Source organism: Castor canadensis, chromosome 16 (assembly GCF_047511655.1).
Source record: "Castor canadensis chromosome 16, mCasCan1.hap1v2, whole genome shotgun sequence".
Lineage (NCBI taxonomy): Eukaryota > Metazoa > Chordata > Mammalia > Rodentia > Castoridae > Castor > Castor canadensis.
The window spans coordinates 58,499,613-58,512,262 of NC_133401.1; the positions used below are offsets into that span (position 1 = coordinate 58,499,613).

General features: G+C 38.6%; 1 protein-coding gene and 1 non-coding gene across 18 annotated transcripts in view; both read left to right on the plus strand.

Moving 5' to 3' along the window:
• LOC109680839 (protein transport protein Sec24B-like) overlaps nt 1–12,650 on the plus strand; it is a 44,507-nt gene that overhangs the window by 12,149 nt on the left and 19,708 nt on the right. For 4 of the 17 annotated variants that reach the window (XR_012442486.1, XR_012442485.1, XR_012442487.1 and 1 more), the window contains exons 3-6: nt 581–657; nt 4,184–4,289; nt 5,082–5,148; nt 6,151–6,257. Coding sequence is in view for 7 of the 17 variants with exons in the window: in XM_074057127.1 (XP_073913228.1) it covers nt 586–657; nt 4,184–4,203 (92 nt within the window). In the remaining 10 variants the exon portion in view is untranslated. Of the gene's footprint in view, nt 1–580; nt 658–4,183; nt 4,290–5,081; nt 5,153–6,150; nt 7,510–12,650 lie in introns of those variants that run through there. The other 13 variants (XR_012442484.1, XR_012442489.1, XR_012442483.1 and 10 more) reach the window with 9 other exon arrangements.
• On the plus strand, nt 1,358–1,483 carry LOC141418392 (U6atac minor spliceosomal RNA). The gene has a single exon (XR_012443036.1). It is a non-coding gene; the product is annotated as a U6atac minor spliceosomal RNA (small nuclear RNA).

Here is a 12,650-nt window from a genome sequence, read left to right on the forward strand (position 1 = left end):
TCACACAGCATTAGTAGAATACTTTGAGGATACCAAAGCTCTTCATGTGAGCCTTTGTTGTCTGCTACGGACTGACATCCTTTCTGTGATGCTGCTTAGATTGTTACATCACTGTCACTGTATGTCATGGTAGATAGTAGACCTATTTTATTGATTAGGAAACAGACACCAGGGAGATCAAATACCTTTGCCATGGTCAATTCATTAATTTCTGCTGACTTTTAAGTGAGGCTGTAGCCACTATTTAATACATGTGTATGACTTCTTAGAATGTTTTTTGAAACAATGATTCACAGTAAATTTGGTAATTCTGACATTTACAAAATTTTTTAAATATCTTCTTTTTAAATGTCTTTTAGTAGGCATGGGGCTTGCTTTGCATTACAAAAATCATTCCAGACTGGAACAGACATGCATGTAGATGAACATATTCTTGCTATGTGTCATGTGAAAAACTAGTCCTCATTCCAGTTTGTGTAGAGTTGACAATCTCTCAGATGAGGTAATATTGATTCTTTTTTTTTTTTTTAGTGGCTTTTCTTGAAGGTTTCTAATGTTAATCATCTTCATTCCTCTCTAGAATAGGTGTAAGAAATAAGGAGAATGTCAAGTTGACTAAAGCAACCTGTTTACATAAATTGATCTGGAAGATATATGGTGAGTGAAATCACATCTGAGCACTTTAGGTCAATGTTCAATGTAGTATGTCTTTGAATTAAAGTAAAAATATTTATCTGAGTTGTAATATTTTGCTTTTGATAGGAAATTTGTTAAAGTTATATTATTCATTATTATTTATATATATAAAGTCATAAGCATAAAAATGTTCAGTCATAATCTTTGTAAAATTGTGATCAAGTTTATATGTATACAGATGGGGAGTAATGGTTTGGTTAAAAGCTTTCAGAATTTAAAAAAATTTAAGATACTTTGAATATTCATTATTTTTATCATCTCTGTCACAAAATATCTAACAAAAACGACCTAAGGGAAGAAAGATTTATTCCACATCACAGTTTCAGAGGTGTCAGTCCATCATGAGGAGGGTGTTGTCGATCACAGCAGTTCACATCATGCAGCCAGGAGCAGAGAAAGGGAATACAGGAATCAGCCAAGGCAAGATAGTCCCTTCAAGGACACGCCCCCAGTGACCTAGTTCCTCCAACCAGGCCCCACTGCCCACCTTCACCTCCCCCCAGTAATGACATCAAATTATGAATCCATTAAGGAGTTAATCCATTCAGTAGTTCAGAATCCTCATGATGTAATCTTCTCTGCAAACACCATCACAGACATCCCACAGGTGTGTTCACTAGTCTCCTATTTGCTTCTCAGTTCAATCAAGGTGACATTTAAGTTGTAATATGACAGGAAAGAGGGTCAGCACTCCCCTTGTCAAGGATGGAAGAGACTCTCGATCCTGACAACATGCACACGGTTAAGACATTGCCACCTGCTTCATAGCATCTAACCATCATTAAAAAATTTTAAAAGATGATAGTTAAGATTAACCATCACATAAAGGAAAAATAAGAGGTAATATTTTATAAATGAAAACTGTTCATAACATTATTAATTTGTATTACAAAAATAATTTTAACTGATAAGTTCAATTAACTTACCTTTCTCTCTCTTATTTATTTAATTTTTTTTTGAGATTGGGTCTTAACTATGCAGCCCAGGCTAGCCTTGAATTCTAGATCCTCCTCAACCTCCTGAGTGCTAGAATTATAAGCCTAGGCCATCATACCTGGCTCGGTCTTATTTTTTTCTCACACTAAAAAATAGCAGTGTAACAAATTAACATAAATTTTTAAGTGTTAATTTTATGTCTATAGTATAGTAACTATCAGAAAGAAAGAAGGGCTGAAGGTGTGGCTCAGGCAGTAGAGCCCCTGCTTAGAAAGTCATGAAGCCCTTAGTTTAATACCAGTAAAAATAACAAGAGAGAAGTAAAGCACTCATAAAACTTTCTAAGATGAACAGTATTAACACAACAGTGATGAATCATCAGGACACATTGACTCCCAAGAAGTTCAGACAAGAAAAGGGAAAACAGTTCTCAGAAACAAACCATAAGGGAGCTGGGGTAGGGGGCGGAGCAGGGGTGTATAGCTCAGTGGCAGAGCCCTTGTGCATGAGCCCCCTGAGGTGATCGTCAGCACTGCCAAAATATGAATTTAAAAGATCACAAGAAAACAAACCACAGGAGTGGTGGCAAGGACAGACTATACTCACAACCTAGTAAATTCTCCATCAGTTTCCTTCTTTCTGATCAGTTTTCTCTATCAGAGTAGAAAACAGCCACGGCTATCTTCTCTTTCTCACCATCTGAGATGGACGAAGCTCTTTTTTATTCACAATGGAAACCTGAGGACATGCCTCATCAGCTGTATTTGTCTGGTTGTCTCTTCTGTTCCCCATGTCTACTGTGATTAATAGCCCCAGACTCATCATAGAAGTGAAAAGAACAGGTCTCCCAAACAACAGGAAACTGGGTGCTGAAAACACCAAGCACTAAATGACTTTTGTAGCTCAACTTTCCTCCTGAGTTCTGTTCTCTTTAGTTTTTGGATTCTGAGGCTTTTGTGGTTTTGAACATTAAATGAATCAATATATGTAAAATTCTTAGGACAATGCCTGGCTGTAATAGATACCATATAAGTCATACATAGCTATTACCATCACCACCATTGCCACAATCATTGTCATAATTAAGCAAATTTAGAGGTTGGGGGTATAGCTCAGTGGTGAATACTTGCCTTGCTAGTATGAAACCCTGGAATTGATTCCTAGCACTTGTGTTGGGGGTGATATTTATATGTATATAAGCATTCACACATTTGAAGCATATATTTTCATGACTTCATAAATTAAACCATTCTATTCTTAGACATAAACACTGTTTTCAGTTTTAACCATCATTGTGAATAAGATTGATTTATCTAGGTTAGGTAGTTGAATATATTTTTGGTCAAAATAGATAAGTATAAATATTGACAGGTTTGCCCATGTATGTTTTCAGATAGCAGCATGAGTCAATTATAAATGAGAAACTTGTATTTCTAGCTTTGATAAATGTGAAGTTGAAAAGCATTATTAGATTTCATTTACAGCTGGGCACCAGTAGTAGCTCAAGCCTATAATCCTAGCTACCCAGGAGGCAGATATTAGGAGGATCATGGTTTGAAGCCAGTGGGGCAAATAGTTTGGTGAGACCCTATCTCAAAAAACCCTTCATAAAAATAAGGCTGGTGTAGGGCTCAAGGTGAAGGCCCTGAGTTCAAGTCCCAGTACTGCAAAAAAAAAAAAATCATTTACATTAGACTTCTTTTTTTCCTCTCAGGATGTATATATAGCCCAAGTCAAGCAACCAGGTCCAACTAGAGCCAATGGGGAGATTTCTGCTTGATGTTTGAAAGAGTTTCTCATCATTTCTCTCTCTCCCTTCCTCTCCCCCACCACCAATTTGGAATTTTAGATTTAAAATATAATACAGAAATTTCTCACACACCCCTCATCCATTTTAACCTAATGTGTATGCTGGCCTATACCTGTCATCCCATCTACTTGGGAAGGTGAGGAAAGAGGATCACTTGAAGCCACAAGTTTGAGACCAGCCTAGGCAACAGAGATACCCTATGTCAAAAAAAAATAAAAATAAAAATAAAAAATATATATATATATATATACATATATACATATACAAAATTTAAAAATGTTTTGTACTGGCATGGTGGCTGAGGATGGTGAGTTTAAGGCCATTCTGAACTACATCGTGTGACCTTATCTCAAATAAATATGTCAAAATAAAGTAAAATAAAATTACAAAACCATTATACATTTGTAAAATTCAGTAAACTCAAATTGATTGCTACATTATTAACTAAATTCCAGATGTTATTTGGACTTCATTAATAGCATTTGTTCACATTATACAACATTGTGTGTATGTATTGCATTTGCTTTTGAAATAATACTTAGGATCAGAAGTTAATTTGGATTTCTTAGAATTTACAGTAGTTTTGTTTTAACTTTATCTTTTTCATATTATGAATAACTGTGATTGGCTTAAGTGAATAAGGCCCAAACTCTTGGAGGTAACACTTCTTTACTTGCTTTTGTTCTTCACTTTGACTCCTACCTGTGTCTAGCAGCTTTAATCACTTCCTTACTTCCTCAGGGGGCCCTCAGCATCAATGACAGAACCATCCCTCAGCCCCTCTATTCTTCAGCTTTCCCTGGAGAAGCAGAGCAGAGATGGTGCTTTCCTCCTGGATGCAGGCTCTGTGAGTAGTGTGACTTCCTGACCTCACTGTACCTCTGGTCCTTTTTAGCATTTGGTTTCCTTCCCCATAGTATCTCTCATCTTGAACAGATTTGTACTCTCTGCTCTACATATATTTGTGTCAGCCATTTTCTCCCACCACAGCCTTGTTCCATGCCATGTGTCATTGTGGCAAATACTAATCACATGATCTCCATCCTGGTAAATACTAGTTATTTTTAGTCCTGCTCCAATCTGTACTGTAAATACACACATCCTTCTGATCTCTTAAAATTCTCCCAGAGGTGTGGTGCCAACACTTCCTATGAGGTGTCCTCTAAAATAATTTTATTTCTGTCCACAAACACTGATGCTTTGGGTTGGGAAAAATTGTGCACAGAGTTTTCTCTGCAATTCCACAGTCTATGTTAAGACTTTTACTTCAGTGATTATAGAAGACTTAAGGGACATTTCAAATGTGGCAAAAACATGAATATCACATTTTGAAGTCAGAAATCAGCGCTATAAATTTCTCCCAAAAAGAAAATGTCTCATAGCTGTTGCTCTTCCAAATGAAAAAAACCTCATGGTGTTTGTGTGTGTGTATGTGTGTGTGTGTGTGTGTGTGTGTCTCCACATTGAATCTTGCTGTGTTAAACAAGATTCTTTGGTCTATGACCTCATGAACTTAAGTGATCCTCCTGTGTCAGCCTCCCAAGTACTTGGGGCTACACGGGCTTGCCACCATGCCTGACTGATACTATATTTTAATGTCATTCTTTTTTTTTTCTCCCTTTGTCTTTCTTTGAGACAGCATCATCATGTATAGCCCAGACTGGCCTGGAACTTGCAGACTGAACCCAGGACCTCTTACTTGCCAGGCAGGTGCTTAGCAGCGTCTTTTTTTTTTTTTTTTGGTATGACTGGGTTTTGAACTCAGGGCTTTACACTTGCAAAGCAGGCACTCTACCATTTGAGCGATACCTCCAGTCTTTGGCTGTTTTGGAGTAAGAACTAAACTATCTGACTCTCTGGTTTAACCTTGCAGATGATAGGTGGTCATTGTCAGTTGGATTAACATTGGTTACTTAAGAAAGAATAATGGACCTTTGTGTATCACTAGCCATGTAGTCTTGGACAAGTCACTACAAATAGTCTTGTAAAGTAAGAACGTTCTTGCTTACGAAGGAATAATTGAAATAGTCCATGAGGAATCTATAGCATTTGGATAGTTTTGAATTGTAAAGGTAAAATCAGTAGTAGACAATTTTACTTAGTGTTTTATTTTTTAACACCTGTTTCTATCCACCTCTGGAATATGTTTCCTTTCATCACTTTTCCATATTGACAGGTTGCAAGTGATGGGCTCTATGTCTGCATTCATGGAACTCATTAGAGGATTCAGCTATTTAAAGACTGGTGTGTCAAGATTATAGCTAGGATAATTACTGGCTTTCAGGCCTTGAGTAAAATTACTGGACTCAGTGAGCAGGTATTTTAAGTAATGAGGAAATAAAATGTCATATTTGTTAATAACCACGTAAATGAATCCATTCATTCTAAAGTTCATAAAAAAATGCAGAGAAGGGTTAGGACATTCTCCTAGATCAAGGAGGCTGGCCACCTGTTTTGTAATTCACGTGTTATTGGAACACACCCATGCCCATTCACTTATATATTGTCTATGGCCACTTTAGTGTTACAATGGCAGATTTTTGCAACAGATATGAAATGACCTCCAAGCTTAAAGTATTCACTATCTGGACCACAAAACCACCAGGTGATTGATTCATAAGCACAGTAAAGTTTGAGGAGTGTTAGAGTCCATATCATAGACACATAATTAAAGCTAATTGGATATTGATGGGTTTTTTTTTTTTTAGCAGACACACCTTCCAGAACTTGATACACTAGAATCTGACAGAGTAATAGCTTTTATCTCCTGGCTTAGAGAGCAGAGACCATTTTCCCCACAACCTTAAGTAATAAGGTAAGTCAAGTTTTTCATTTGTAACACACTTTGTTTGGTCTTGCCAAGAACCTGTTTTGAATCAGATATATGTGAACTAATGCTTAAACAAATTATGTGAGTATATTAAAAAAGAAGAAGAAAAAATAATTATTTTCAATATATAGTACTAAATTGTGTTTTGTAAACAATTACTGGAATTACTTGCTATGAAAAAGCTTCACAGTTTCTCCTAATTCTACTATACACTTCCTCTTAAACAGCATTATGTTTACATAATCAACCAAAACTTCTCAGAGAAAACCTCTAGATGTAGCTATTTGGATGGTAAATATGATAGTTATCACAAGAGGTTAAAAATCTGTTTCCTTTTTTTTTTTTGGCGGTACTGAGGTTTGAACTCAGGGCTTCTGTTACTTGAGCCACACCTCCAGTCCCAGAGCCACTGTTTCTTTTACCATTGCATTTTATCCAAGGGATAAAATTACATTTTAATCCTAATGGATAAGAGTCCAATGAAAGCAAACATCCTTCAAAACATCGTAGAAGACAGAACAGAATCTGCTTTGTCATATTATGAATTCCTTTTGCATATACAGCAAGTGAAAATGAAGAAATCAGACTTACTATTGTTAAGGAAATCACAACAATGCAGAATTCTTGGGAACATGTTGGACCTTCCTTTTCTATTTAAGTTTGTGACTTAAATGTGATAATTGAGATGTTTTCACTGTGATTTCAACAAACTATAGCAAACAAAGGACCACCGCAGAGAATCAAACATGCACCTCTGAAATGCTGTATTTTTCAAATCAAAATATATCTGCCATTTATTTTAATTTGCATGTATTTTCATTGTCTTTAAGGTATTGAGTCTGATAGACTGTCTTGCAATAATTAGACTAACAGACTTATTCTTCTAATCAAGGATGTATAACAGCCATTATCTAGGGGACCACCAAATGTGATTTCAAGATTTTGTTAACTATTACAAATACAATTCTTATGTAGAAATTTTGATTTTATGAAGTAGTGTATAATATTGTAACATTGAATTCTTGTTCTCAAAATGAAGTATCTATTGATCTTCAATGTACTATGTGAAATCTTGCTTCTCTGAAATGTTAAAGATAAGGTTTGTCTTCCTTTTTATAGTTTGTAATTTCCACTGTTTTATTCCTATAAAAAAAAGTCATTTCTAACCCATGCAAACAATCCTTTGGTCTATGCTAACTTACAGATTTGGCTTTCCAATAAATTAATTAAAAGCTTACATACAGTGACTGGCAATCTTTTTTTCTTTTCTTTCTTTTTTTTTTTTTTTGAGATAGGATCTTGATATGTAGCCCAAGCTTTGAATCCTTCTGCCTCAGCGTCCAGAATGCTAGGATTGCAGACATGTGCCTTTGAGCTCTGAGGAACTTTTTAAGGTTACAGATTGCTGGGCCAAACCTTTGGAGTTTTTGATTGAGGTTTCTGGGGTGAGATCTGAGAACTTGTATTTCTAGCAAGTTCCCAGGGTAGGCTGCTGATTCAGGGATCTGACTGAGAATTATTGCCTCAGGGTGTTGCCTGCTCTGCCTCCACTTACCTAAAGGTGTTATTCCACCCTAAGGAGACAAGTATCAAAACAAAGTTATCCTGGACCCTCCCTCTACTGGAGGTGGGTGCTGTAACTGACATCCATCTTGGAGGCCTTGGGGACAGGTCCAGAGGTCTGACTGGCAAGGCTGTCTTGTCAAATGTTTTGGTTAGGCCTGAAACCCAGGACCTCTTGACAAAGCCCACAGGATCAAGCTTTTCTGGGTAACCAACTGCCCACCACATGCTGTGCCTCAACTTGTTTTTCTCTTTGGACCATAATGAAAGCCTCTGAGGCTAGTGGGGAGCTGGTCCAGGCCAGCCTAGACATGAAACAAGACCCCATCTCAAAATAACCAGTAAAGAAAGGACTGGCAGAGTAGCTGAAGTAGGAGAGGAAATTTTCTTTTCTTCCTCTTCTTCTTCTGCTTGGCTGATGCTTAGATGCAATGGCAGGAGCTAGGTCATCTATCATACCACAAGCTTGCATGTAGGATGACAGCAATTAGAAAGGAGATTTAACCCCTCTTATGGGGAGAGATTACTCCAGATAGAACTTTTATGGGAGAGAGAAAATTTCTATCTTGTTTAAGCTATTTTAAGTTTAAGATCTTTGCAAAAGCAGCTGAGCTAGTACACAAATGAATTTAGCAGGTATAAACATGTTAAAAATCACAAAATAAATGTGATTCACACATTTGTAGACTCACTTGTTAATGTGCTGTCTGTAGCTGTACTCAAAATAGGGTAGCAGAGTTGAATGGGTGCAACAGACAGTGCAAAGTGAAAAACATTTACTACCTGGTCCTTTACAGAAAATTTTGGGTGACACCTAAACCAGAACATAAAACAAGTTATGAATAGCTATTATTTTGACTTATTTTCATAAAATTACAGGTCAGTCCAAAGAGATAGACAAAGTGATCCCACTACATTTCAAAGCACGTCTAAAGAATTCATAAGAAAAATAAATTGCTAAATATTTAGAAATTAGTACTGGAAAGTACAGCAGTTGGCTAGTATGCAGGAGGTCGTGGGTTTCATCCTCAGGCCCCACCACCACCACCACCACCAGAACAAAAGTGGAAGGGCATTGGAACATTATGTAAGACAATTTTTGAGAATTAGCTACAGCAGTGACTAGAGAGACATGTACATTCATGAAGAAAAAATTAAGATAATTTGTTAATATATTCAAGAAAGGAAAAGACTGAAAATAATAAGCTGAGTATCCATCTTAAGAATTAGAAAAAGAAGCCAGGTATAGCAGTTCATGCCTGTGATCCCAACTACTCAATAGGCAGAGATTCAGAGTATCTGGCCTCAAGGCTGGCCCAGGTGAAATGACATTGACACCCCATCTCAATTAACATGTAGATGGGGCACGTCTATGGTTCCAACAAAGTAGGAGACATAAATAGGAGTATCAAATATCCAGCCAGGCCAGGCAAAAATGGAAGACTCTTTTTGAAAAATAACTAAAGCAAATCCAGCTGGTGCCATTACTCAAGTGGTAGTGTCTGCCTAGCAACCAGAAGGCCTGGAGTACAAAACATAGAACCAAAAAGAAAACAAAAAAAGATCAAGACAAGCCTCTGGCAACAAAAGAAAAAAGGAACATCACACTAGATGTTAAAAAGTGTGTAATAAGATTTTTGCACACTGTAGAGATTTTTAAAACCATGAGAATTACTACAAGCAACTCTTTTCAAGTAAGTATGAAATTTCAAAACAATGGATAATTACTGCACATGTAAATGTCCAATGCCTATTTGAGAAGTTACAGACATATTTCTATGTCCCCTGTATCAGTTATCTATTCCTGATTAACAAATCACCCAAAACGCAGTGTCTGACCACCTGTTCTCTATGCTTGTGATTCTGTGGTTGGCAGTGCAGGCAGGCACACCTGGACAGCTCTGCTGGTCTCACCTGAGTCCTCGGGCAGTGACAACCATCTGATGGCACAGCCTCCCTCACATGTCTGTCAGTGGAGCTGGCTGTCAGCTGAGTCACTTCTGTGTCAGGTCACCTCAGCCTTCTGTTGGCACAAGGATTGCCAGTAAGCAGAATAGGGCAAGCCCAGTGCACAAGTGCTTTTCAAGCCTCTGCTTGTGTCACATTTGCTGATGTCTCATTGGCCAAATCACAGCAAATCTTCACCAAAACAACTTACTGGATCAATGTGGGAGAGGTGGCAAATAGGAAGGACAGGGATAAGGATTCATGGAGGAGGGGCACTGTTACTAGAATAGCCAAGTGTGTTGTGACCATAAAAATCCCCCTCACTAAGTAAAATCCAATGTAATTTATCAAACTAACAATGTAGAAGAAACTCAGATATCTCAATGGATGCCAACACGTGAAGCATTTTATAATTTTTTGTTGTTGGCACTGATCTTGAACTCAGGGCTTTGCCCTTGCAAGCTACCACTCTACAATTTGAGCCACACCTCCAGTCCACTTTGGTTATTTTGGGCATGGGTTCTCCCAAACTATTTGTCCAGGCCAGATTTGAACTATGATCCTCCCAATCTTAGTTTCCCAAGTAGCTAGTATCACAGGCATGAGCCACTAGTGTCTGACTAGCATAAGATAAAATTTTAATACCACTCCTTGTAAAAACTCTTGACCAACTTAGAATTGGAGGAAACTTCCTGATAAAGGATATCTACCAAATACCTATAGCAAACCTTATCCTTACAAGTGAAATATTTGAGACATTTCTATTAAAATCAGACAGGAGAGAACTCTGCTTCCTATCACCAGTAACATTCTACCTTATACTAGATGTCTTGGACACCATGGTAAGAGGAGAAAAACAAATGACTTAAAAACTACAATGGAGGAGAAATTGTACTTTTATGTGCAGGGTCACACGACTGCATGAAATTCAAGGATTCAGTAAGCTGGCTGTATAAAAGGTCAATAAACAAGTGGGAAAGAAGAAACGACTTAAGAATTACATCCAGAGGAGGATTCAAGATGGCGACTAGGGTGTGGAAGTAGACAGCATGAGCTCTGTGACTCCAAAACCTTGCTGAGACACTGGAGCCACACTTGGCAGAAATAAAGCACCAATGAGATCAAAACGTTGACACCTTGAACCCCTAGCCCAGGGAAAGCTTCTTCATGCCACATTACACTGAGAAAACTTGTGGGCTGCCACTGCCACTGCAGCTGCCACTGCTGCCACCCCTAGCTCCAAACTTGCCTGTGAGACATTCAGCAGACCAAACAGGTGAGTGCCACGTGTCATGCAGAATTCCTCCAGCTACCCCTGGGATAAACCAGCACAGCTTCCTGGGCAGACTGACTCCCCCACCCAAAAAAAACTGAACAATAAACAGTGAACTGTAATTTAGCACACAGTGGAAGGGGCAGGATCACTGAAAGTGTATCAGAGAAAGGGGAAGGGGCAAGGAGCTAATCTCAGCAGAAGTATCAGTAAACAAACACTGGAAAGGCAGGAAGGCTGAGAGCAGGCGGGTGAAGCCACTCCCTGAAGCAGGGCAGGTAGCAGATCACAAAGCTCATCTCCTGAACCACTCAGCAGCACCCAAAGTCAAACTGCCCTGCAAAATTGAAAAACAAACAGCAAACCATCACAACACTGACAGCAGGGGGGATGATGGAACATGGACCCTGCCCCAGACAAAGGCGGTGGGGCAAAGAAATAAGCCCCCAGCATGGAAATCCCACTAAACAAGCACAGTGAAAAGCCACCTCCAAAGCAGGATAACTAGTGGACTACAGAGTTGATCTCCTGAACTTGAGGACAGCATGCAAACTTAAACTGCCACAGCTCACTGGGGGAGGAGCCAACCAAGCAGTTTCAGCTGAAAGACAGAAGAACGAAAAACTACTCACAAGCCAATCACCAAGAAAGAACACAATAGAGCTTCTGCTTATATGTCAATACCAGGACTGGATGCTAGAGTAGTAACTCCAGAACTTAAACTAAGACTGAAGTTCTATTGTTCCTGAACCTGGAGAGTTTTGCTTATTTGTTTATTCATTTCTCCCCATTGATTTCTTTGGTTTGTTGTTCTTGTTGTCAGTTTTGTTATTGAGAGTTTTCTATTTTTATTTTTACTGCTATTATCTTTTTTACTCTTTCTTTAATATCAACTTTATAATCATCATCCTCTCATCCTTACTATCACCTCCTTCACTCTCCCTCCTTCACCTGTGCTAAAACCCATTGCTCCCCTCTCCAACAACTTGTTCTGCCCCTTCTCACCAACACTCTTCCCCCAGCCCTCACCTTCCCCTCCCATTCTCCCCCAACCTGTCACCAGATTACCCCTCCTTCCTTCACACTCATCACCCACTGATCACTCTTCTGTACCAATTCTACACAACCCCAAACCCCTGCAATCCCTAACACAAACACCCTCTTCTACAAAAACAGAAATACATGCAAACACAAGCACCACAAAAACAGGAGCCCCAACACTGCTATCCCCACTCACTAACCCCACTTCTGATCTCTCCCCTTTAGTGCCACCCTATCCAACTCCCCAAATTTCTGAAGCTAGAATTACAAACGTTAGCCCCCCCAACTCCCACTGCTTATAGATATTACCACCAAAGGGTCTTCTATATAACACCTAAACTACTGGTCAGGTATTAAACTGTGAATTAGTTAATACTAAATTACACCCAGACCAGAGACAGATCAGATAGCACACCAACCTAGCTAAAATCCCGAGACAGCCACAAAAAAAAAAATTAAATGAAGGAAAACAGGTCACAGAAACCACCAACTAGCATATCAAGAATATAGTTGCACAGTACCAAGTGCAGTGATAGGAACAAGAAAAGGGAATG